Here is a 24771-nt window from a genome sequence, read left to right as displayed (position 1 = left end):
ACATCGGATCAGCGCACACTGCACACACTTACACATACATAACAAGCATTAAGATAAGTTCCTTTGCTAATTACGGACTAAACTGTCTGTATGTAGTTGTAGTGTAAGTAGCGTTTATTGAAGATTGCAACTGGCAAAATCAAAAATAAATACATCTTTAAATGCATGAAAATATTTAAAATAAATTGATTTTTTTTAATGAATTATGAATGATAACAGCTTTCCAATTTATTTACTTTTGTGTGTCATATTAACTTTTACTTTTATTAAATACATATTATTTTGGTGAAATCACAAGCCTTATGAATACAAAAGGCTTAAAAAATACATAATATCCTAACAGTATTCTGGTGTAGCCATCTGAACAACTCTGAATTGGATAAGTGGCAAAAAAATTTTTTTTAATGGATATTAGTTTCTTTATTTAGGTATTGGAGCTGGGACAGGCTCCATCGCTCCCACAGCAGGACAGTCAGGTTTCTATATTTGTCTGCTTTAATTCTTTTTATAATTTCTGCTTCACTTCAAATACATGGCCCATCCGACTGATTGATCAATGCCAGGACACAACAAACCTAGCTGTGTCTCATCAGCTAAGTACAGAAATTCTAATTTATGACACCTTTTTATAAATGAAGGCCTATTTTCATTTTTTTTAATATTAATTACTATGTTTAACAAATCCATTTATTTATGATTTTGGCAGTCTTCTTCCTCTGCTTTTTTTTAGTACATGAGACCTCTTTGAATGATCTGACAATTACGAACACGTCTATCTACAGTCCAATTATGGTAACAAGTACAGCGCAGACAGATAGGGTAAAAAAATGTTTGAAATGATAAAAAAAATCATTCAAGTGATACATGATTTTGGTATAAAAAGTCTGTAGGGATAAAGTATATTCACGTATAAATACTGTACATACATTTCCATTACAAGACAATTAAATAATAACTGCTTAGACTGAAAAAAGAGAGGTTCAGTTTATATCAAATGTCTTGGAGAGAGACAGACCCCAGTGTACACTACGATAAAAACCACACTAACGCACACATTTGCATTCTAAAAATCTCAACCGCTCCTATACAGGCACGCACCGGCACATGCACGTAAAGGAAGCTAAACGTTTGTGAGGGTCATCTGTAGTGCATAGAGACATAACTGAACTGTGTTCTGCAAACGTCACGACAGAGAACATTTCAGTGCATTTCTCCTCATTTTGTGTCTTTTATCATCTTTCAAGACTCCTGGGACAAAGACAAAGACATAAATACTCTATATGTGAGAAAACTACATAAACATAGGTACAAAAAACAGTACAAAAAGATATTTCTTGAAAAAATTCAGTTGGGTAACTGCAACAGTTCTGCAAGTCCAGAGCAGCAGCGCTCGTCCACTCTGCCGCTGTTAAACTGAAGTTTCTGATTGGAGCAACAGTAAAAACTTGTGCGACTTGGGATCGATGTACTCTTCAGTCAGTCGGATATAAGGGATGCTCTTGATGGTGATGGCTAAGCTAAAGTCGAGACACTTCAGAAGGAACTCTGTCCCCTGTTTAATGCCGCTGGTCACAGATGCTTCGCTCACTAAGGTCCACTGATCAGCCATCCAGCGCTCGGGGCCGTACTGCAGGGTTGGACCAGGCACGAGATAAGCCTCAAGGAAGGCCTACGCACACAGAGAAGCAGCTGATTATATCAAAGTACCCACAATGAAAAACAAAACAAAATTGATGTGTAAAGACAAAACTTGGGATAACATCTATATGGCAAGATTAACTCAGTTTATTAACAATCTCCTGACCGATAAACCATTTCTAATGTCAGTGAACCAATAAAAGTTGACCTCATGGCCCTTCTTGAATGACAGCTTGCCCCTCTTTTAGTTTCATCATATGATAATAAATAAATTAATCAATAAAACTGAAATTAAATGGATGCACAAGGGGGATTTAGCAAAGAATGCACACAAAACTAATAAAACCTCTTTTTACTGATGTGACACGATTAAGTAATGCTTCCATTTACTTTCTGTCTGATAGCTGATGTTATTTACTCAGTTTGAGTCACAGCTTGTTAGACATAAAAATGAATGTCATTACAGCCTTTCTTCCAACTCATATCACCCCATCCTTTGCATTCTCCTCTGCATTTCCTCCTTCAATACATCCATAAATCTTCTCTGTGAACTTCCTGTTTTCCTCATGATAGCTCAATCTTCAACATCATCTTTGTCCAGTACATCCACTATCCCTCCTCTGCACAAGTTTTTGTCTTCAAACCTCTTGATCTCTTGCCTCTAGCTCCAACTCCTGTTTGTTAGTGCCACCATCTCCACCTCATTCATCACAGCAGATCTCATTATCATCTTGTAAACCTTCCCTTTCACTCTTTCTGCTATCCTTTTGTCATAAGTTACACCTCTTGGTAAACACTGCCTTAGTGTAAAGCTATTGACAACAAATCTGCTGTTATGACAAATTAAAAGCTGACCTTAGGACTCATGTTATTGACCAGGCAGAAAGCAAGATGCTTCTGGATGCTCTCCATGCTGTGGCAGTGTTGCCTCCTGGTGGTGCGGAGGTACTTCTGCAGGGCCCGAGCCATAGAAGGAAATATAGCCAGAGCTGCCTCTCGCACATCCATAATGTCAGACGGTGTTGCACGCTCATCTTCTTTCTTCATGCGGCGGACATGTGTGAAGGCCTCCTCAACAGCAACTACCAGCCTGACAAAGAAATATCACATTGCATTTGGCTATATACAGTTGTTTTTACTGATCATTAAGCAGCACCCTAATGTTAAGACAGATTAAACGAAACTGCAGACATATATATCTGTTAAAGTAAAGGTATTTAAACGTACTGCGGAGGACTTTCCATACAGTTTTTTATCATACATGGCCCAAGAGAGAACAACGCTTCAGCAATATGAAGGAGGAGATTTTAAGCAATGATTTTTAAAATTTATTTTTATAAATATTTAATAATAGAAGAATATTATCATGTTTCTGTATATGAAGTGATAATAATAATAATAATAATAATAACTTTATTTGTTATATGTTAACTTTCAAACAAAGTGCTGTACAACTATTTAAAACTAAAAAGATAAGTAAAATAAAAGCGATACATAGCAATACAGGTAAAAGACACAATACAAGTTAAAAACAGTAAAAATTTAAAAACTAAAAGCAATAGAATTAAGACATGTAAGATAGGGTGAACAAATGTGTCTTCAGCTTAGTTTTAAAAACCTCCACAGAGCATGCCTGCCGAATATCTTGAGGGAGGTTGATAATTAGACATGCTGCTCTTGTAGCTTTTGAATGAAGAAGACAACATTCAAGTTGTGCTATTATGAAAGTGTTGCAGAGTTTGAGTTTTGCCTGAAAGTGGCATGTAGTTTTTTAGTCAAGTTTACATAATAATGTGCATAGCTAAGTGCTTTCTCACAAGCCTAGTCCTCTTGACAGTTTTTTTAACTACACATGTGCATGCACCAGCCATCCCAGTATGTGCAGCTTCCCAAGTTTTATTTCTACTTAAGTGCAGAATCTATGTGGAACCTACGACAAACCATGTGCAAGTAGCTGACACTAGATTTATAACAGTCCTGTTGTGCCTCTGTCGCTTCCAAAACAGTAGTTGGCGGTAGGGTTTTTCTCTTCAAGTTGATTTATTTTCTTCCCAAGAAGAAGTAGCCAGAAACACATAGAGGTAAACGGGCCATTAAAGTTTGTAATGGGCTGGCATTAACATGTACTGTGTTTGCATTTCTAGGGAGGTGGATATGTGGCTACAGCGTAAGTTACAGCATAACTGTGGTACAGATTTAATGCAGAATTATTAAGCCACTGTAACAGTGTGACACTTTGCTCCCATGACTCACCTGGCTCTACGTTTACGTACTCTTCTTTCATAGTCGGCTTCCTCGTAGTACAGCTCATTGTGGGCGCTGTCTTTACGTTTGCCGGCAGCTGTAACCATAGCCCGTGACTGATTTCCATTACTTGGCTGAGCCCCTGCTGCATTCCCTGGGGCTGTATCAGAAAGAAAGGACCGGTAGTAAATTGGTCAAATCAGCCTGACCTGGGGGAGGCAGTCTTTAATGGGCCAGTCCCCCACCAGTGATTAATGGACTGTATCTCAATCTGAATGATTGAGGAAAAACTCATATTGAAGGACAAATTCTGATCTTATTATCAGTGGTGTAAAACAGCTGTAAATCTACCTTCCCAGCCAGTATTAGTCCCATTTTATCCTCCACTTAACTGTGAGAAAGGTTTGATAGTTATCTGGGTCGTGTCGCCAGTCTGAATCACAGAACATTCTTAATTTTAGCACTGAGAAAAGAGGCAATTTCCACTGGAAGCATCCACATTTCTACACACACTCTATGATGCAGAAACCTTTTTATTGAGGGTCTGGATTAAATATTCATTATTTTACACATCAAAGACCATGTGTGAATTTACTGGTTTGTGTGGCAAACCCATAAAACTAATGGGGCTTATATAGCAGTATATTAGAGATCCTGTGGTGTCACTGAGGCAGAGTAAGATCTGGTCCATATTCATGAAGATCACTAAATCTGGAGGTGGTTATAGATGGTAAATGCTGCAGGTCAGACAAGGATATAAATTATTAATCTGATCTGCATGGGCGTGTGTTTACGCTTGTGCGTGCAGGTGAGAAAGAGAAACTGAATTTAGTGATGAAATATGGATGAAAAATCCTCCCAGTGCGACTACTGTGGAGCAAATGCAGTCAGATCATTTGCAGAAGAAGCACTGTAGATACTTTCCAATGAAAATCCGAGTAAACATCCTTATACATCCTGCCCTACATATTTGTACTGTTTGTACTATGAGAAGAGTGACTGACTGATATAGCGTGAGGGAGATGTGTGGGAGTTGACGATGGGAAAAAAAGGGGAAAGAATGAGCTGGAGCTGGAGACAGTGTGAGCAGGAGGAAGGAGAGATGTGGGAGTATGTGAGAAATGAGCGTTACACTGATGAATTATTTAAGGCTTGGAATTCCACGGCCGCCTAGAGACCCTTCCATTGCACTTTGATAGGAGAGGGGGTGGGGTGGATGAAAAGCACTGTGAGGACACGGTATCCAACATTGCATCCCTGCTTTATACATCAACAAATCCAGCGCTGTGCAGCCAGTGGGAGATTAATAGGTGTTGAGTGGAAGACCCTTTTAACTCCAGGAAAGAGTGTGATATGTGGCATTACAGGATGTGTGCAAGGAAGTAATATATCAAGAAAATTGTAGCATTTAGAAGAGTGCTTTTTTCCCCTGCAAATTCAATATATGCATTATGTCAGAGCGGGAAGCTTCAGAGTGTAGCTTCACGACTGAAGCGTGAAATTAGTGTCTCCCTGTGATGGTGAGGGCTTTTATCTGTATTTACTGTCAAAAAGGTATGTTCTCAGTTTGTTTTTCAATGCTGCTCATTGAAACCAGAGTATCACAAGAAGCAGAACGAGGAGAAGACAGTTAAAACAAAAGAAAGTAACGGTATAAACAAAGGGACATCAGCAGAAATATTACATGCGGTGCACAAAAAAATTAAAGGAACACTTTTTATGCGAGTGTAACATCAAGTCTAGTTGATTAGCAGGGCGGGTTGCTAATCAGTTTGAGCTGCTTTGGTGTTAATGAAATTAACAACAGGTGCACCTGTTGTTAATTTCTTCTCCTCTTTTTAAGAAGGAACAGGATAAACACTGCCAGAGCTGCAAAATGATCTCCAGCAGGGTATGGTGTGAATGTGTCCAACCAATGTGTCTGACCAAGCAGAAACAGACTTCAGAAGGGTATCCTGAGGACCCAAGGCTTCTATGTGAAAAACCTAATATATTTTTAAGCAATTTTTAAAAAAGCCAGATGTAGCAAATATGATACAAATGAAAATTCATATATGGAAATTAAAATTTAATTATTATTTGATGGTTCAATAAGCTCTCCAACATGAAAAACGTATTTTACAGGCTAGGCAATGAGCCATGACTGCTACCAGTTATTGGGGTGAAATCCTTGGACCCACTGTCAAACCCTGTGCTGGTGCAGTGGGTGCTGGATTCCTCCTGGAGCACTACAATGCCCAGCCCCATGTGCCAAGAGTATGAAGACTACCTGGACAATGAAGAAATTCATACGTTGACTGGCCCCCATGCTACCCTGACCTAAAGAACACAATAGAGCACCTCTGTGACATAATATTTCAGTCCACCAAAGATCACCAGGTTGCACCTCACTGTCCAAGAGCTCAGTGATGCTATGGTCCAGATCTGGGAGGAAATCCCCAGGGCATCATCTCTTTCCTCTCATTAGTCAAAATTTTTGGCAAAAGGACTAGCCTGCAGCATGTTTTTCTTTGAAACTTTTATTCTGGGGAGTCATAGAATTTAGCCTTCTGTAGGTTAATAATTTTCATTTTCATCAAATGATGTGTTATCTTTTATTTCCTAACACATTACCCAGTCCATGTCAGTATAGCTTTTTTCCCATTGAGATCTGATGTATTTCCAGAGTGTTCCAATAATTTTTTTCAGAAGTGTAGTACAGGAAAAAAAAAAATAATTGGGACATATGAGGCAACTAACCGTCTACATTGTAGACCTTTAACCCAGCCAGGTGTTTGGCAGCTCGGTGTTTGGAAGCAGAGAGAAGGGCCGGGTTATGGAGTGGAAAATCTCTGTAGTAATACTCCAAAATGGACAGAGCGGCCCTTTGAATGCTGTGTGAGGCAAGAGAGAAAAGAGAAAACTTAAAAACAGTACAAGACAGTATATAATCCCCCTGAATCTGGTGAACGATGTTCTGAACGCTGACAAACAGCCCACTAAACAGTGATTGAATTACAAGATAATGCCGTCATTTAGAAATTCAATAAAACAATTTGAGAACAAATCTTAGCGCAGATGTGATCTATTTTATTTAATAAAATCCTCTTACTGGCCAAACTTTTACATCTACATTACCAACGATGCACCTCAATCGCTGACAGTTCAGTGGGAGAATCTGTTGTTTTATGCCTCAGTGCAAGCATCTGACAAAAGAAGAGCAGACTACTGAGGTCTGGTGAGCTCACTACTTTATAATCCCTCATCCCTGGCTTCTTATTTTAAAGATTTTATTTTGACTTTATTTGAAAGAGAAAGATTTTAATTCTTTCCCCCCAAAGATGACACTTAGCGACCTCTCCTGTAACGTTAAAGATATATGTAAAAAATGACGTGGTTTGACGACTGTCAGAACAGGTTCTAGTAGCTCTCAGTTCACTCAGTTCAGCAAAGAGAAACAAGGCTTACTGCTAGTAGGCGTCCAAGTGGGGGGATAAAGAGTTAAGAGGGACTCAGCCTTCATACAAGCTGCACCACTGTACCACGTGAGCTGCTGAGCTGCTGAGAATTGAGTCATCGACAATTCAATTTTCATATTTGTCATCTTCAACCAATGAAGACTCAACTGACCTCACATAAAGCCATTTACAGTGTCACCAAGTAAGCCACCACAACCAAGTAAGCCATATAAATTACTGGAAACAGTTAATGCAGTATGAATCCTTTTCTTTCTCCTATGCAGGTCCTAACCTCTTGTTTACCATCCCACAAATTAGGAATCAGAAGAACGCCCATTATTAACCCATTAAACTGTTAGCCTCATTACACAAGCATAAATACTAATGTCTCCTAGTCTTGTCATAGTAATAAACATGTCCAAAGAAGAAACAAAGACAGTCATATGACGAGTTGCTTTTTCTCATCTCTCCTTTCCGAACTCCTAGAATAGCACACTAGCCGAGGTCACCGTAGAGTAACTCAATTACTGCCTGTGCCTGTCTTCCCTGTGGCCATAAGCTTCCAATTACACAAATACATCAACAAGGAGAGTGTGGCTGAGCACCGTTGTGTACTTACTGTGCACAGTACAGAAAGGTTATATCCGCATGCGAAAGTGTGAAACTTATCTATGTCGGTCAGCCTTGTGTTTGCTTTAGGAAAGACACACAAAGCTAATACGGTGCAACTGCAGCATGCTCACCTGAGCTGTCCTATGTTGTAGTGACGAGTCTCTCCATCTGTGGAGCGGATGACACACACGCTGTAGCAGGGCTGGAGTTGGCGGAGTTCCAGAAGTACGACTGCCAGGTAGTGAACAAACAGCTGGGAGTCCACGAGGGACACAGCAAACTGGACGATGCCGTGGTAATCCTCATCCTGCTTGGACCACATCACAGGCTTAATTCAACTTACATTCTCATTAGATAAAAGCTTAAAAAAAACAAACAAATTTCAGCTTTATTTAAGACTAAATGAATTAGATTGAACTAATACTCGGCTACATGCAAACAACATACCATAAAAAACAAAAACAATATGTCCCAAAATCTGAATCAATGAACCTTTATCTAAGAGCCATTTAACACCATTAAAGCAATAAAGGAAATAAACTCAGAAAAAAATTGTGTATTTGCATGTTAACTATTTGTTAAATGATCTAAAAAGATTGACTGGTGAAAAAAAAGTTCACTGCTTAATGTGCAAAATTAAGAAAATACATAAATAAATACATAAATAAATAAAATACATCTCAAACCCACCTGAGCATCAAGGATCCGGACCCCATAGAAGAGCCAATAAGACATAGTGAGCAGGAGTGTGAGCGTGATGAGGAAGGCACGATACACACACACTCTTGGCAGGCAGGCCCGGCTGGGTCGCAGAAATAAGGCCCAAACAGCTACCAGGAGGATGAGGAGTTTGAAGGAAATGGAGAGGAAGAGCCCCTCGCAGGCTGCACCACAGACCTGCAGCCTGTCGGGCCACATTACTGCTGGAAGAAGCAGGAACACCAAGGGCGTGGCGAGCACCAGCAGCCCCACGCATGAGCCCACAGCCAAGGGAAGGTAACGGCGAAAGCCTTGGGTCCGGTCTTGTATTCCTTTCCCCAGGCCCACCACCTCCTCCTGGGAAACACTGAGCTCTGACGTTCCTGTGACAGCGGTGGTGGTTTCTCCCCAGTTATCATCCTGAAAGGATGTAAAGGAATACATGAAGGAAATCTGGGTTTCATGCCACAGATGTACATTTGGGTCTGCTGTATTGTGTATGCTGTCAATTAAAGTATTTACCTATTTCAGGTCATTTATTAAAAGACTGCAAAAGTCTTGGGAAGTTTGCCTCTATACACCAAAACTGGAATTTTAATTAAAGATATGGTAAATTTCAGGCCTTCTTTTTTAATTTAAGGGGTTTAACAAAAATAGTTACAGCCCTTTTCACTCATAGTCCACTACTGTCAGAGGTTCAAAAGTAAAAATGATTGTATATATGCATAACAATGGCTAAAACTACTAAACAATACTTTTGTTAAACCCCTAAATTTAAAACTAAAAGTCTGCACTTTGAACACATCTTGATGATTTGACTTAAAATCCAGTGTGATGGTGGTGGTACAGAGGCAAAACTCCCCAAAAATATGTCCAAAAAATGTGTATCAACCTAACGGCATCTAAATGAAGCAACTCAAATGATATCACCATTAAAAACGACTAAAGCTTTATGAATTGATTTGTTTGTGGTGCTAGGTAGATACACTGGGTTCATCAGCTTCATAAACAACATCCCAGCAAACACTAGTAAAACAGCAACATTGTGAAACTGTCAGACTGTCAGTCCCTCTTTTATTGACCTAAGAAATATTTATAATATTGTAAGTGCATGCGTCTTTGTTTGTTATTACACCGACTTTTGATTGACAGTTAGTTGAGACATCAGGTACACAGACTAGTACAACTAATGCTCTTATTTGTTTGTTTGTCAGTGATAAAAGGATAATTCACACAAAAAAGTATTTGTAACAAGCATCCATCACTCTCATGTCCACAACTAATGTACATAGAGGACATCAAGCAGACACTGCCACCACATTCACTCTTTTTTCTCAACCATAATAATGGGGTGTCTTCAATATTTGTTCAAACAACAAAATATCGCATATCATCCAACATCAAAATGTTTGATGGATCCTTCCATGAATAGGGCAGAATTGAGTTGAAAGACACTAAAAATGCTGTTGAGAGCCAAAGGGGAAAAACAGATTTGGGTTTATGTGGGTTTACTATTTCATAAGATTCACACAATCCTTTGTTTCACTGTTTATCCACTTAGTGCATCTTTAAAATGGATTTTGTTTAATGCTTTGGACACCAAACAAATTTATGAGACTAATATGTCAAAACCTGGAACCATAAAATAACATAAGTCGACAAACCAGAGTCAAATGATGAATGTGAATCAGACAGATAGCTTCCATTTTCCCACTGACTCCTTTCTTGGCCCACAAAAGCCCCACAGAGTCTATGCACCATGAATGCAGCACATCCTTAATTTTTTTTTCTTTTTGAGCAAGTCATTATAATGGCAAGCCTTTTAAATTCTGTTTGAAGTAATAAAGGATGACAGGATGTGCATGCAAGCAAAAGGATGCACAGTGCACCAATGAAGACACACACACACACACACACACACACACACACACACACACACACACACACACACACACACTGAATCACAACAGCAAAAGCCAAAGCTTTCCATGCCCATCATCACAAATTAGTCTGTTTTTTTCTTCTTCTTAACTACCACGGTCATTTTAAGCATAAATATTTCCAAAAAAGAGACACAAATAGAATAAATTAGTGACAAGTCTACTCTAAAGAGACATTTATTTTTGTTTGCCTGTCATTAATTCATGTAATTAGCCATTCATTGTGCTCCAGAGTGTCACTGCATTGTACCTCCCGACAACCAATCAAAGGAGCAGCAGCTGCAGCGAGAGGGATGACGGCTGGAAAATTGACAAGCTGAACAGATAAGCCACCCTGGCTTCACACACGTGTGCGCACACATCCACCTAAGCACCATCAAACAGTGTTTAGATCCACACTGAAGCCACATGAGCCTCATGGAGCTGCTGTTAGCAGCACAGCTCGTTGTCATATACTCTTCACCTGTCTAGAGCTTGTGATTCCAACTATATGCAAGATCCTTTCCAGGCTATTAAAGTTAAAAGAAGCCTAAGTGAACCCCGCTGGAAATCTGACTTACTTTACATATTTTACAAGTTGTAATATAAACATGAATTTTGCTTCTCCAGCACAGCTCACAGCCAATTAGCTTAGCCTTGCTGGAGGAGGAGGAGGAGGTGGAGGAGGATGCCAACAGGAGCCAGAAGATGAATGAGCATGATCAGAGGAGAGGGAAGCAATGCCACAGAGGGATGGCAGCAGGTTATGAGCAGAGAGAGAAGAGGTTGGTCTGGCGTCCTGAGTGTGTGTTTGCCAGACTAATGTGAGAAACAAGAGGTCAGCTGTGCACCGTAGGTGTAACATCAGCTTCATTTAGTGCCAGATCTCATTTGTATTCAGCCCACACATCTTCTTTTTTCCCCCTTAATTTCTTTCTTAAGCCAACCCCCCACTCACCAACCTGCATCTGTGAACAATCAATGTCATTCCGCGTTCCACTGTGACAAATGAACAATTAGGAACACAGAAACAACATCTTCCTGTTTGAACACAGATGCTGAGTAGTCACTTAGCTGAATTTGAAAGTGTCCAATTTTCTCTCATTGTTGTTCTCTAATCTCACTAATCTGGTGTTTTTCTTATAAACCCAAGAATGTCAGTCTTTCAGTCATAATTCTGAAAGTTTCAAAATAAACCTCTTCTGGCACACTTGAGAAATGCTCGGTTGTAAAAAAAAGATGACAATTTTAATGGAATCAAGTGTACTGGCTGATCACGGGCTTATGGGATGAAAACTTAGCTCAGAATTTCTCATTTTTCATACTTGCGCTGTATGCATGTTTTGTGTTCAGGTGAATAGCCTCTACCTTTAATATTTACAATCAAAAGCAATATATAGAGTAACTTGTGTTAACATTTTGAAAGGAAAAGAACAAATGAGGAAAAGTAAGCATAAAAGAGGTTTGTGCAGTACTTTTTCAACACTGGGTGCTTGACTGATCTTCTCATGCAGCTCTCTGCAAAAACAAGAAAAGAAAAGCTTATTTCCCAAAATGCCAAACAATTTCTTTGAACCCTTTGTGATCACAGAGAACAGGAGGAAACAGATCACAAACAGAGACCAGACTGTCTGTGCACCTCCTCTTCACCAGATGTTGGCTAAGAGGCACAGCTTTGTTTTTATTTGTAGAGATTTACTCTGTTTTATTTTCCACTTATTTAGACATTGAAGTGCAGTTGCGGGTAAGAGATTAAAATGTGTTGGCCAAGTGTGTCTTAGTGCACTAACCACTTAAGCATATGCATTTTATATTCTATATGCGAAATGCATGACTGAAACATTTCATTCATCCTGAGGATCCTACTGCAAAGGCTTTCATGCTAATGTGTCATTTAGAGGGAGAAAACGGAGCATTATTGAGTGAGCTAATATACTGCTAATACCGATCATTAAGTCTCAGTGGATTCATGCTGAAGATTAATGCTAACTAATCAGATCAGAAAGAGAAAGAAACCAGGAGAGACTGACACAGGGAAGGTTATAAAAGCAAGAGAGGAAGGACATGACTGCCGCCTGCTCCCTTGGCAGTGTTTTAGTCTTTTTATCTGGCAGAGGGTGAATATGGATTATGCTACACAACACAGAAAACAGTCTGCCAACTACAAAGCCTAATCACTGAGCAGCACTAGCTTGGGTGAAGGTTAAAATAGGCTTTGTGAGACACACACAAAAAAGCTTCAAATGCCTGCCAGGTTTCCTTAAATTTACTGCATTCCTTTTAGGAGTAGGAGCTTTTGTGTTTTTACCTCACATTACATGCATTGCTGGTGTAGTAGCTGTGAGTAGGTGAGTATTTTAGAAAAAGGGCAAACAAACAAGTTTATAAAGCGAGACTACCATACGCTATGGTGTTGCTAGAGCTAACACTGTGAGGAAATTGAAACTGCTCCCTCTTGGCACAGAGTCACAGTGTCTAACAAAGCAGCATGGCCAGTCTCAGTAACAGATTCTCAGTGACTCACTCTTGCACACACACACACACACACACACACACACACACACACACACACACACACACACACACACACACACACACACACACACACAAACTGTGCTCCAAGACCGTATCCTTATGTCACAGGCATGCGTGTAAACATGGAGGATTATTCATATCAGCTTTCCTCCAAGTGGCGTTTGGCCGGATGCTAATGCTAATCCCAGTCTGTGAGAATGTTTCCTCTGCACTGGAGACTAGTTAGTGTTAATATGCGGCTCCGCCATCTGACAAAGCTGCTCCAAAAAGCATGGGTTGGAGTGCACCGTGGTTGACGGTGTTTGCGGTAATGCTGGTGCTGCCACTGGTGTGTGGTGTGCGGACACAACCGTCTGCAGGGGTACTGCAGTACAATGGCAGATTACCTTACACTGCTAACAATGGATGCAGGCTAGGAGCTGACAATCACATGCCAGTGTGGAATGTGCCTTTCCAGCCAAAAGGGGATGCTGAGCAGAGATAGCAAAATAGGTCAGACTTCTCCAACATGGTCAGAAAGTCAGGTTGAACGCATGTTTATTTTCCAATCACATTAAATGGGCTAATATTAGGAAAGTATATTTTGTCAAGGTAGCTTGCACTACTGATACGATGCTTTTCTGCAGCTATTTTAAGCATGCAAGTTGCACAATAAGCCAATGAAAAGTGCACTCATTTTGGGTTACTATATATTTCAAGTGGGTCAAAGACACTGTAAAGGCAGCCCCAGGCTAGCAATATCTTTAACTCGTCTTCAGGGAAGAAGGTACTTTCTTTATCTCTCTCATTTTCTTCGTTTCTGCTTCTACTTTAAGCTCATTTTATCTTTCAGTACAGTTTGTGCGATTCTCTGCATTTAAAGGAATAGCCTAATATTTTGGAAAATCATTTTATTCAGGTGGCAGTTAGCTTAGCATAAAGACATATTTATATATATATATTTTCTCCTATGTGAAGCTTCTAGAAAAGCTTAAATGTAAAACAAGGAGTTGCAATCTCACAGTGATGATAAGACCACAGGAGGTCACACTCCAGGCTAATAGAAGCACTCTTGTTTTCTGCTAAGCCAAGCCAACCAATTGCTATCTACATCCAGACAGGAGGCGGGTATCAGTCTCCTCATTTATGTCTTGTTCACATTGTGCTTGTTTGGTGAAAGGTGTTGATATATTTCAGAAACCAGTTGGATATAATGCTGTTTATGCAACAGGGATATTCCTAATTATCCCAATCAGTACCACATAACATTGCTCTTTACTGATATGTAGAAGCTGTAACTGAGATCTCTCACTCACTTTAACATAAAACACACAAATCTATAATCCATGCACATCTATATGGAAGCTTTTTTCTGCCACTTAAAAAATGCCAGGATGTGGAAACCTAAAATTTTGTTATATTAATTGTAAAAAACACTACGTAGGGATTAAACTAATATATTTTTTTAAAAGCAGCATTAGCCACATCTTGTTATAGCTTTGGGGCAATATTTCACAGGCGATCCATATTGCTAATATACAGTCTGAAACGCGGTTCCAGAAGATGTTTTAATAGTAATTTTTTGAAATCCTGCTGCTCAGAGACAGTTGGACGCATAAGGTTTAGATGCCTGAGGCGTATTACGCTCACCAGGCACCGTCAGCATGGAAAGAAATCGCATTAGCTCAACGTTTGACTACTCCTGTTCTAGCAGCAGAGGGACCGCAATGCATGATGGTCTCAGTGCATGGATCTAGTGTACATTGTGATGATTTTAAAGCACTCTGTGTAGTGGAGGACAGTTCAGAATTAGAACAGCACTACAAAATGGCTAGTAGATGTTCCCAAAATAGCCAATAATCTCTGCAAGAAAGAAATAACTCCTAAATATCCACACAGTATTATACTCTAATGAATCTTTAATCCTTGAAGCCTTAGTTAAATATCTGCCCTGCATTTTAAGCCTCATATCGCATCAGTTTGTGTCTACTTAAACCTATTTTGCTTGTAGCAGCAAAATCAGCTTTTTGATGCTATACTATGCCTTGATTTCAAAGCCATCAGGCATCACAGTCAGTATGTAGGCACACACACACACACACACACACACACACACACACACACACACACACACACACACACACACACACGCACACCTACACACACACACACACACTCACACACAGACACAGTAGCGAAACACTGTCTGTACAAATCCACCCAGGCCTATAAGAGAGATGCTAATCCTCTGACCTATCTGATCCCTTGTCGCCATTGTTAGCCTATCATGTGTCGGTCAGCCAGCTGTGCGAGGGCGAGTTTATAAGGTCGGGACGCAAAGTTCATGCATGGATTACTGGGTCTTGCTTTTTCTGAAGGAAACTGATACTAGCTGCAGTTTTAGTGTGCTTTCCTACAAAACAATGTGCATCTTTCACAGTTTCACTGTTGCTGTCAGTTTTCAGTTTAGAGTTACTCCAATACCTGTGCCTCATCTCCTTGTTCTGCTGCAGGTGTGGGCTCTCCAGGCAGCGGTTCTCCGTTATGAACTGGGGAGTCCTGGGAAGGGGTGTCGGGGGGATTGATGACCACAGATCTCTCCGAGCGGCTGCTGTCTTTACTGCTGCTGGCTTTGTGTCGCTCACGGCTTCGATCTCTGGAAAGTGAGAACAAGCACACATGGTGACCACTGGGATAATACAACAGGAAAAATGTATACCGATATATAAGACTGAAACTGGAGCCTAACACATCGTTATTCAATGATTATTCTTTACTAATTAAAATGGAAATGATTTGACTGCTACTTTGAACAACGCTATCACAATTTACTAATTATTTTGAATCAACAGTCCAGAACAATTTTCACACTTATTCTACACTGTCATAAAAATGTAACTCTCCCATTTTGAAAGACTGAAACAATAAAATTATGATCACTATATATGTCTATATAATTTCTTTAACAGAAATGTAAATTAAACAACCATTTCAGGTCCCTATTTTCCATTCATTAAAATGATTCAGCTTGGGATAAGTACCATATCATCAACATACACACAAAATAAGAGCTGAGACAATAAGCTTATTAATTTATATCAGTAAAAATAATGAGCCAAAATGTTTTATAGTTTATTCTTGATGATTATTTGTTTAAAATTCCAGTTTCTAAAATGTGAAAATGTGCTTCTTACTTAATAATTGTTCTTAATATTTGTGAGGTTTGGACTCCTTGTTGGACAATCTTTGGCTTCTGGACCTTGTGAGCAGTGGTTTTTATCAGCTCCTGACATTTTAGAAAATAACTTGTTAATTCTTCATTACTCAAAAATCAAGAAAATAATTTGATGGTTTCTCATTAATGAAAGCTCGTAAACAGTGAAGTGCATTAATACTCCAGCAGACAATTATAGGCATCAGGAATGAGGGGGAAGATAAACAAATGATTCTCTCGTTTGCAGAGCACACAGACTCAATCACTGAAATAGGTTAGAACCGCTCAGCTGTGACGACCCTAATCCACAAGCTCTGTCCATCTCAATCTCTCGCTTGTTCTCTCTCTGCAGTTTCTCGCCTCATTATTTCACAACCTACATGTGGCCCACTCAAACAGAAGACAAACAAAGCTACAAACTGAAGGCATTCCAGTAAAAAAAAAAAAATACCACAAAAAAGCCAGGGAGTGGGATACAGCATGTGATCTGGAAGAAACAAATTCCTGTCATGGGAGTGCCGGTTAGACAGATACAGCAGAGAAGCAGACAGTCAGATGGAAAGGCTGACGACAGACAGGAAACATACCCATGCCGATTTGATCTCCCGGAGCGACTGGAGTGATAGGAGTAGCCAGAGTGGGTCGACTCCGTGTCCATACCGACGCAGTTCAGAGACGGTGATTGGACAGGGGGATGAGGAGAGACTTGCCGTGTGGCAGAGAGGGTAACTTGGCAGCAGCGCTCAGGAGGACAAATGGGTTGCTATAGAGACAGGCTTCAAAAATCCACGACGAATGACAACTATCTTTGATTGCTGCTTCAGTGACCACATTGACCTGAGGGACAGATAAATAGCACAGTATGAAGGATGCACCAAGGCTTGCTCGTAACATCAAACAAACAGAGCATTAGATGTACAAGAATGATTCTCATCATTCAACACATTTACAAAGCAGACAGATTAATATATTAGCCATTGTGCTCTGCTGTGTTGTGGGTATATACTTCAGATTATCTATGATTAATGTATTAACCTGGGATATTTATTCCAATCTAACTTGATATTCAGCACACATACTACATGTGTTACAACATCCCCTTAACAGCAGCGCTCCCGGTTCAATTTTTACAGCATGCCACGCCCTACTATCTCCCCCAATATCTATCTCTCTAATGTGTCTCAAAGACAAGCAAACATGCAAAAATACAAAAAACAAAACCCCAAACCAAAAACCTTTCCTCTGCAGTCGTTATAAGTTTGCTCTGAACTTGGAAAAAGTGCATTTTGTACCCTCTGCTTGGAATTATTTACAAGACGCACTTTATTTGGAAACTCTGACTTAAATCCAGCCATTCAAATGCCACATATAAAACATGTTTCATGAAGAAGCTTTTACACAGTCTTTCTGTCTTTTTACAAGTCTCATTTTATTTCTGTGTGGATGTGTGTTTTTATGGCTTGTGCCTAAATACTGCCATTTTGGCTTTGTCTCGCTTGTAAACCACCCCCCAAAAAACATAATTATGCATCTCAGGAGATACAAAAACATTAAGGTTGTATAAAAAATATGGAATGGCACAGACATACATTAAGAGGTGTAGGTAACAAAACAGAAAATAATTAATCTATCAGAAAAAATGCCCACTTGTATGAGCTCTTAACACTCATTAGGATTAGGTTTTCTTTCAGTTACATTCTAAAAAAAAACCCCTTCAGTAACAGAAGAGGCTAAAAAAACCCAAACCCAAGTATTTTTAAATAAAACATTCCCTTTGTCAATGTACAGTATAGACGTACAATATAGATAAAACCTGCATATTCACATAAAAAGAGCACATTCAGGTAGAACATTTAGTTCTAATCTGTACTATAATTGATCTCATAATAACTGCATTTTATTTGATAGCCAGTGATTTGGAAAAGAGAACTCTCTCCATCCTGCCATTATTAACAGGAGCTGAATCTGCCAGACTCACTTCCTGTGAAACAAATGTGTGATGTATGCATGACGATGTCTCACCAAGCATGACCATTCATTTAGACCTCAATCTCAACCCTGTCTGTCTCCCAGCTGTTGTCCTGACAACCACCTGCCAATCAACTTCTCCATCACCATCTCAATTTACCAGCTGAGACTATTCTTCCCATCACTTACAGGCTATTTGTTATCTCTACAGCAAATGATGCATACTAACACCAAAACAGCCCATTCAGCATATTAGGATGTGAATGCTCCAGAGATCGTATTCTGCAGGTTTAAAAGAAGACACTGCTGTGCAGCAGATTTCCATTAAGAGGGTTTAAATGGTTTTTCTTTCCCTCAGCTGCCTATGATTTTCCATTAAAAATGTTATACAGTGCATATAAAGTCTGTAAGATTAATATTACAACCTATAGAATTACCTTTGTCAGAAAATACAATCTATATTGTTGTTCTTTGGACTGTAGACTGGCTCCATAGTGTAGTGGGTTACATGTTTGCCTAAACACATAAAAAATTCCCTAGTTTGATTCTGGGAGAACCCTTTTGGGGCTGCGCGAGGAAGTGCATCCAGTGCAAAAACTCTGCCAAAGCAAACATGTGGAGCTACCTGCTGTGCTAACCCCCTGTGAATAAGGAAGCAGTTGAAACTAGTGCAAGACTGTAGTGTCTTTTATTACTTTAGACTGTGGAAATGTCTGTCTTACATAAAACTACTCATGGCAAAGTTTTAGGATTATTTTGAGCAGTTTGAAAGAGATAGTGCTTAGCAAGTGCTAGTCAGTTTCATTTCATTCAAGAACAAGTGGACATTTATCCACAGCTCCCATAAATCTTGATGACACCACAGCCCAGAGGATTATTATGTAAATTAGATTTTGGGTTGTCAGTTTAAGTTGGGATGAACCAACCTGATGCAAAATGATGCCCCAGTGACAGAAAAGTGCAATTTCTCAGAGAGTGACTGCATCAGTGGAGGCTGATGAACGCTGAAGGAACATAATGTTGAACAAGGCAGAGCAGCACTTACAGAGAACGTCAATAAATAATGCACTTGAACATACTGTAACATGCTACTCACAGAATCAGAGTCAGTGGTGCAGCATCAAATTTTAAACACAAGCCTGACTTTTAACAGGATTGTCATATGTCTCATCTTTAACCCACATCCGGAGCGTCCACTGTTACCTTGGCAACACTGGAGGCAGGAGGCTCCATCTAACAGCAGTAATCAATCTGCCCTGCTGGGCCTAAATTTGTGGATGCACTTAAGTGCGTATGTGAGAGTGATGTTGGGGTGAGGCACAGTGAGAGAGCATAAAGAGGAAACAATAGCCTTCCATCACACCCGTCACTCGCGTGGTTAACCGAATCCCGCCTGGTGATTTGAATAAAAGCCATTAACCCCCTGAGTGCTGATCTCTGGGCGCGTGGCAGTGGTATGTGGGGCACAGAGATCCCGCTGAGAAGCCACTCATCCACAGGACGAGCATGAAGAGGCACAGTGAACCAGGCCATGTGGAAAATCGCAGCCACGGGGTAAGAAAAACTATCAGTTACAAGCCAACGATAACTATGAATGAAACATGCGGGGCTAACAACGCGCATTAGAGACGTGCGCCTGTCTGAGCTTCCTCCGAGACTGTCCCAGAAATGCAGTACTCCTCCGAGAGGGAGCCTGTGTGGAAAATCGACTCTCCAGTGAAGCACAGTTGCATCACTGCAGACCGTTCTGGTTGGCTGCACCGAGAAGAGATTCACCAGGGCAGAAACTGACACTAATGTAAAACAAACATTCGTTAGGGTGTTTGTTTAGTGGAACGAGGCTGATGCACAGTGGGAGCTACTGTAATTACAAATGGTCAGGCTCAGGGGTGCACGCACACGTGCTCTTATTGAGTAATTTTTTACTCCTATTATAAAGACAAGGCATAAGCACACTTTAGTCTTGCAACAAATAAGCGTGGGGCTCGTTGAGGAAAAGCTGCAACGTATGATACGTAAAATGCATTGTAGCATTTTTTCCACTGCTGATTCAGCTTATAAGTATAACGTGAGATTTTGACTGTATAGTAATTTGCCCTCTAAACTGAGCTGAGAAGGAGGGGTGTGGCATTGAGATTCCATTAAGGTATCCAATGCAGTGCTGGCACCCGAAATGGCACAGATGAGTCTCATAGCTCAACCAGGGCACATGCTGAGGCCTGGTTACCATGGCATCTGTGCCCTCCCTCACACCTATTAGCTTTCATGCCTTCCTTCCTTGATGTGCACCCTGCCCCGGTAGCATTATGCCATAATCTTCCAGATACAGCAGCTGGTAATCTGATGAATTTCTTGTATCAGCTGTTTTGCAGCTTCAAGGCAAACAAACTACAAAACTCCCATCTACTGTTCAAATATACAGTGGATAGTAGATTTCTGGATGGATATCAATACAGATGTTTGAAAACCGCAGTTTGGCTCATAGCACATTTAAATGCCAATGTAAATATGTTTTTTGGAAGGTAACCATATGTTTTAAGGTGTTTCAGACATTCATCATGGGATCTTTGCGAAATTAATGTGACACTACAGATAAATATCGGCCACCGGCATGGGTAAATGTCATCTTATTTACTTGTAAGAAGACATATGGGTCGATATCAATGTTGGCTCACTTATAGATCAATACCTAACACACAGTAGGTATTTTAGAGCCTCATCTTAGCTTAGTATAAGCTAAACCCATTTCATTATTGATTCACTGTTATATCAGATCACTGGTTTGCAGGAATTGAGAGCAAATGCCAAAAACATTTCTTTTACTGCCATATAAAAACATGCCAAAAGCCACATTTTAGGACCTGAAACAACCAAAGTGTATATTATATTACTGTTTTAAAATGCAGAAACAACAAGTCCACACATGCACAGGAATAACACAGTCCACTAGGCTGTGTGAAACCTCTCTGAAATCAAACAAAGGGTGAAAGAGTGTGAGCCCGTGTAATATATAGTGGTTAATATCTTAAATCCTTTCGTGGACTACAGATAACCCAGAGGAACAGCTGCTCATTAACATATTACATTACCACTGGGCTAAAATCACATAAAACTGAGTCAAATATGCAAGTCATGACACTCCCTTAGAAACCCCCCCCCCCTTTTTTTTTTCTTCTTATTTTGTGCCCCTCACTGCCAGGATATCTGAAGTGATCAGGAGTGTGTTCCTGTGTATTTTTCCACAAGTATTTGTTGGATGTATGCAGAAGCAAACCTGTGACCTTTCAGTGACTGGATATAGCTACTCCCACCCTGCTGCCCATTGTAAAAGGAGAAAGTTAAGACCTGACACAGTTCTCTGGAATGCAAACTTTAGTCCCCTCTGATCCGCTCATGTGGAACTAAACAGAAGTACAGTAGAAGAAGAGAGGGAGGGTGGTGCGGGCTGAGAGGGCTGTTGAAGAGATACCTCAGTACATTCCTACTTTAAGTGCAGGGCCTTTATGTCTCCAAATGCACAACTGTAAACTACACTGTAATATATTGCGCACTACCCCATGCTCCTCCATTACCTCTCTTTAGCCTAAAGGTAGCTCCAGTTCTTGTTGCACTTCTGACACACTGCCCTGTCGGGCACATTTAAAGGAGAACAAAGGCCAAAGCCTTGCCAACATCACGTTTGATCATCCATGGGAAGAACTGATAGCTTCCATGGGTTGACTCATCTATTCAGGGAGGGTTCCCAGGCTGGCAGTGTCCTCAGGCTCTCTGCACAGGACCCATCAACACTGCTCAATAATAAATAACTGTAGGTGCTACACGGCTTCACTGCAGCATCATGACTCTGACAGACAGAAAGAGAAGGCACGTGAAGCTGCTCCAGTCACAGTTAACACCTCATCCAGCTGTGTGCTCCCCAGACAGCTGCTGCTGCTGATGGAGACATCTCCAACCCCGCTTTTAATATAAAGGCTACTAGGTCGCACAGAACAAGGGGAGCCACTTCTCTATTACACAGCTGCAGCTTCTGTTACAGCAGATCTCCTTTCAGTCTCGCCCTGAACCCCATTAACCACACAAGACTAAATCACTTCAAATAAACCATGCAATCCGGATGATCGGCTCAAATAATATGCTTACGTAAAAAGCGATACTAATGTAATAGAAATAAAAAGCAAAGCCATGAGCTCCAGATAAATTCGGGTTATGTGGCCGCATCTGTCTGGCGAAAAGGAAACCATTTTCCCACGACGGCAGCATTGAACTTCATCAGTGATTCCTGCGTGCTGGTGTATCTCCGGATTTTTTTGGCAAGGGCAGCCAATACCCGGTGTGATGAACATCACAGCCGTGGATTCGTTTACCTACCTTTATCTCAGAAGCGTTTCATATTCCTTCACCTGCGTGTCGGTGTCAGCGAATCTGCCGCCGAGGAGCTGCAGCTGCTCCTGCTGCTGTGAGGCGCGTCTGCACGGAGAGGCAGCTCACAGGATCCTGGCCATTGTGGTTCGCAGGACCAGAAAGGGAGGCAGCATGGGTGTACAGCACGCTTTTACAGCGCGTTACAATGAGTATTTTCCGCTCTGGCCCGCAAGAGGTCGTCCTTTACGACTGCTGTAGAAGGGTCAGGGCCGTCAGTGAGTGTAATTGATGTCTAAATGTGATTTGCTACTTAACTTGACATTTTTTCACGAAGAAGCTCGCGTGGAACTTCTCTAATTAGAAAATGAAAAGATTAAGCACCGCCCAAACTATCCTATATTTAACCTGTCAACTAAAATAGCAATTATTATTATTTTGTCATTATTGATAGATGCGTTTGAAGCCAGTCATGTTTCGCTGTGCAACTGAACACAGTATATAGTATAGTATATGCACTTTTTATACTACACGTCTCTGTGAAAACGTTGTAATTTGAAGACTGAAGATTTTGATGGGGAAACTGACAGACTGCTAAGAATAGGACTACATTTTCTGTCTGTTAAGGGTGTCTTTAATAGCATAACAGAATTAAAGAAATATCCAGAAATATCAACCCAGAACTATTTCAGTTATTTTACCTATGATGAGCAACCCGTAAGGATGGCCATTACTCTGAAGATTCACTGATAAGGGTTGGATCTGTTTAACTATGATCATGGTGAGACCTTTGTTAATTCACCTCATACTTTGTCCTTATCTTTAATTAACTTGCATGGACTTGCTTTTGCAACACATCAGCTTAACACATGATATTAATTGTAGAAGAAAGAAGGCTTAAAGGTAGGGTTAATAGGGGCTTAACACTTGCACCTGATTGTGTCATCTCATTAGTGTCATACCAGGGATGTAATATCTATAATAGCTCGAGGTTCTGGTGTCATAGCTGACACTTCCAGGGCCCTGGCGCCACACCTCTGATCTCTGCAGACAGAAACTGTAGTGGGCTCTGTAGTGGAAAAATTGCCAGAGGAAATTCCATCACAGGTTAAGTGACAGAGACAAAATGTAGAAGGGAACATGCCATTTTTCACTGTTATTAAAAGAACCAACTTTGCGATCTGAAAAAAGTGAGATTTTCTTGATCCCCTGCACAACAACAGCAATAATCAATAAAACACAACGCAATGATGCTAGTTTTACTTAACTCCTGACCTTGAACACAGCAGTTGACAGGAGATACATTTAGTTGTTTCTCTCTTGGGTTTTTAAATGCATCACATCTTCGACAGGCTGAATTTCCCTTATGGCTGAGACTTTTTCTGCATGGATTACACTGTAATTAAAGCATATGCTATTGAGGAATCTCCAGGTGCTGCAGAACCTCTTGAGATATCTTATTAAACAAACATCTCTCAATAGCTCAAGATACTCAAAACCCGTAACTATGATGTCAAATATGATCTATATAATATGATAACAAAAGATTTATTTGGGCCTGCTCGATAACCATATTTTAAAAACTGACATCACACCACGAAGAAACCGCTTACCGTATATATAGTTCTCCTAAACGCCAGCAGAGGGCGACGTTGCTCCTTTCAAGGAAAAATAAACTGGATTGAATTCTGAAATTAACAAACTCAAATTCGAATACATGTGCAGGAGGAATTGCATTAAACTTATAATTACATTAAATATATTGTATCAAAATTCTGTGTGTTATCAATAAGCCCTTGTTTAATTATTTGACCAACATCTCTAAACACACACAAGCTTTACGCTTCTTTGCCCTATTTGCCCCGAAATCTGACATTAAGCTGAGCCCCGTGTTCCCTGTATTCTCAGAAGCATTGTGTTCAGTGTGTAGATCAGTGCGTGTAATGTGCTGCATGCACAAAGGACTCTCGCTCTTGCTGCTGGAGTGGACATGAACAATACCTCGAGCCCCATGGGCCACATTACAGATTCGCATAAATGGACGACAGGAGGAGCGCAGGCAGCCTCAGACTAATGGAGAGGAAAACCACAGGGGCGAGTGAGCTGAAAGCTACATCCTGATGTCATCCGGTATTTGGGCAGAATGTCAGAACCTTGAAATGTTCGG

At 40.4% G+C, this 24771-nt stretch overlaps 1 protein-coding gene across 1 annotated transcript; it reads right to left on the bottom strand.

Moving 5' to 3' along the window:
* Positions 1-965: 965 nt before the first annotated feature.
* On the bottom strand, positions 966-22794 carry LOC134645453 (vang-like protein 1). Its single transcript, XM_063498884.1, has 9 exons — positions 22614-22794; positions 16865-17114; positions 15548-15719; positions 8622-9050; positions 8063-8238; positions 6622-6755; positions 3892-4042; positions 2494-2728; positions 966-1669 (listed from the first exon to the last, which is right to left on the bottom strand). The coding sequence occupies exons 2-9, from the start codon at positions 16933-16935 to the stop codon at positions 1409-1411; spliced, it is 1629 nt and encodes a 542-aa protein (XP_063354954.1). The 5' UTR covers positions 16936-17114; positions 22614-22794; the 3' UTR covers positions 966-1408.
* Between the last annotated feature and the right edge of the window lie 1977 nt (positions 22795-24771).

Source organism: Pelmatolapia mariae, linkage group LG16_19 (assembly GCF_036321145.2).
Source record: "Pelmatolapia mariae isolate MD_Pm_ZW linkage group LG16_19, Pm_UMD_F_2, whole genome shotgun sequence".
Lineage (NCBI taxonomy): Eukaryota > Metazoa > Chordata > Actinopteri > Cichliformes > Cichlidae > Pelmatolapia > Pelmatolapia mariae.
The sequence above is the reverse complement of the archived record's forward strand: the minus strand, read 5'-3'. Positions and strand labels throughout refer to the sequence as shown.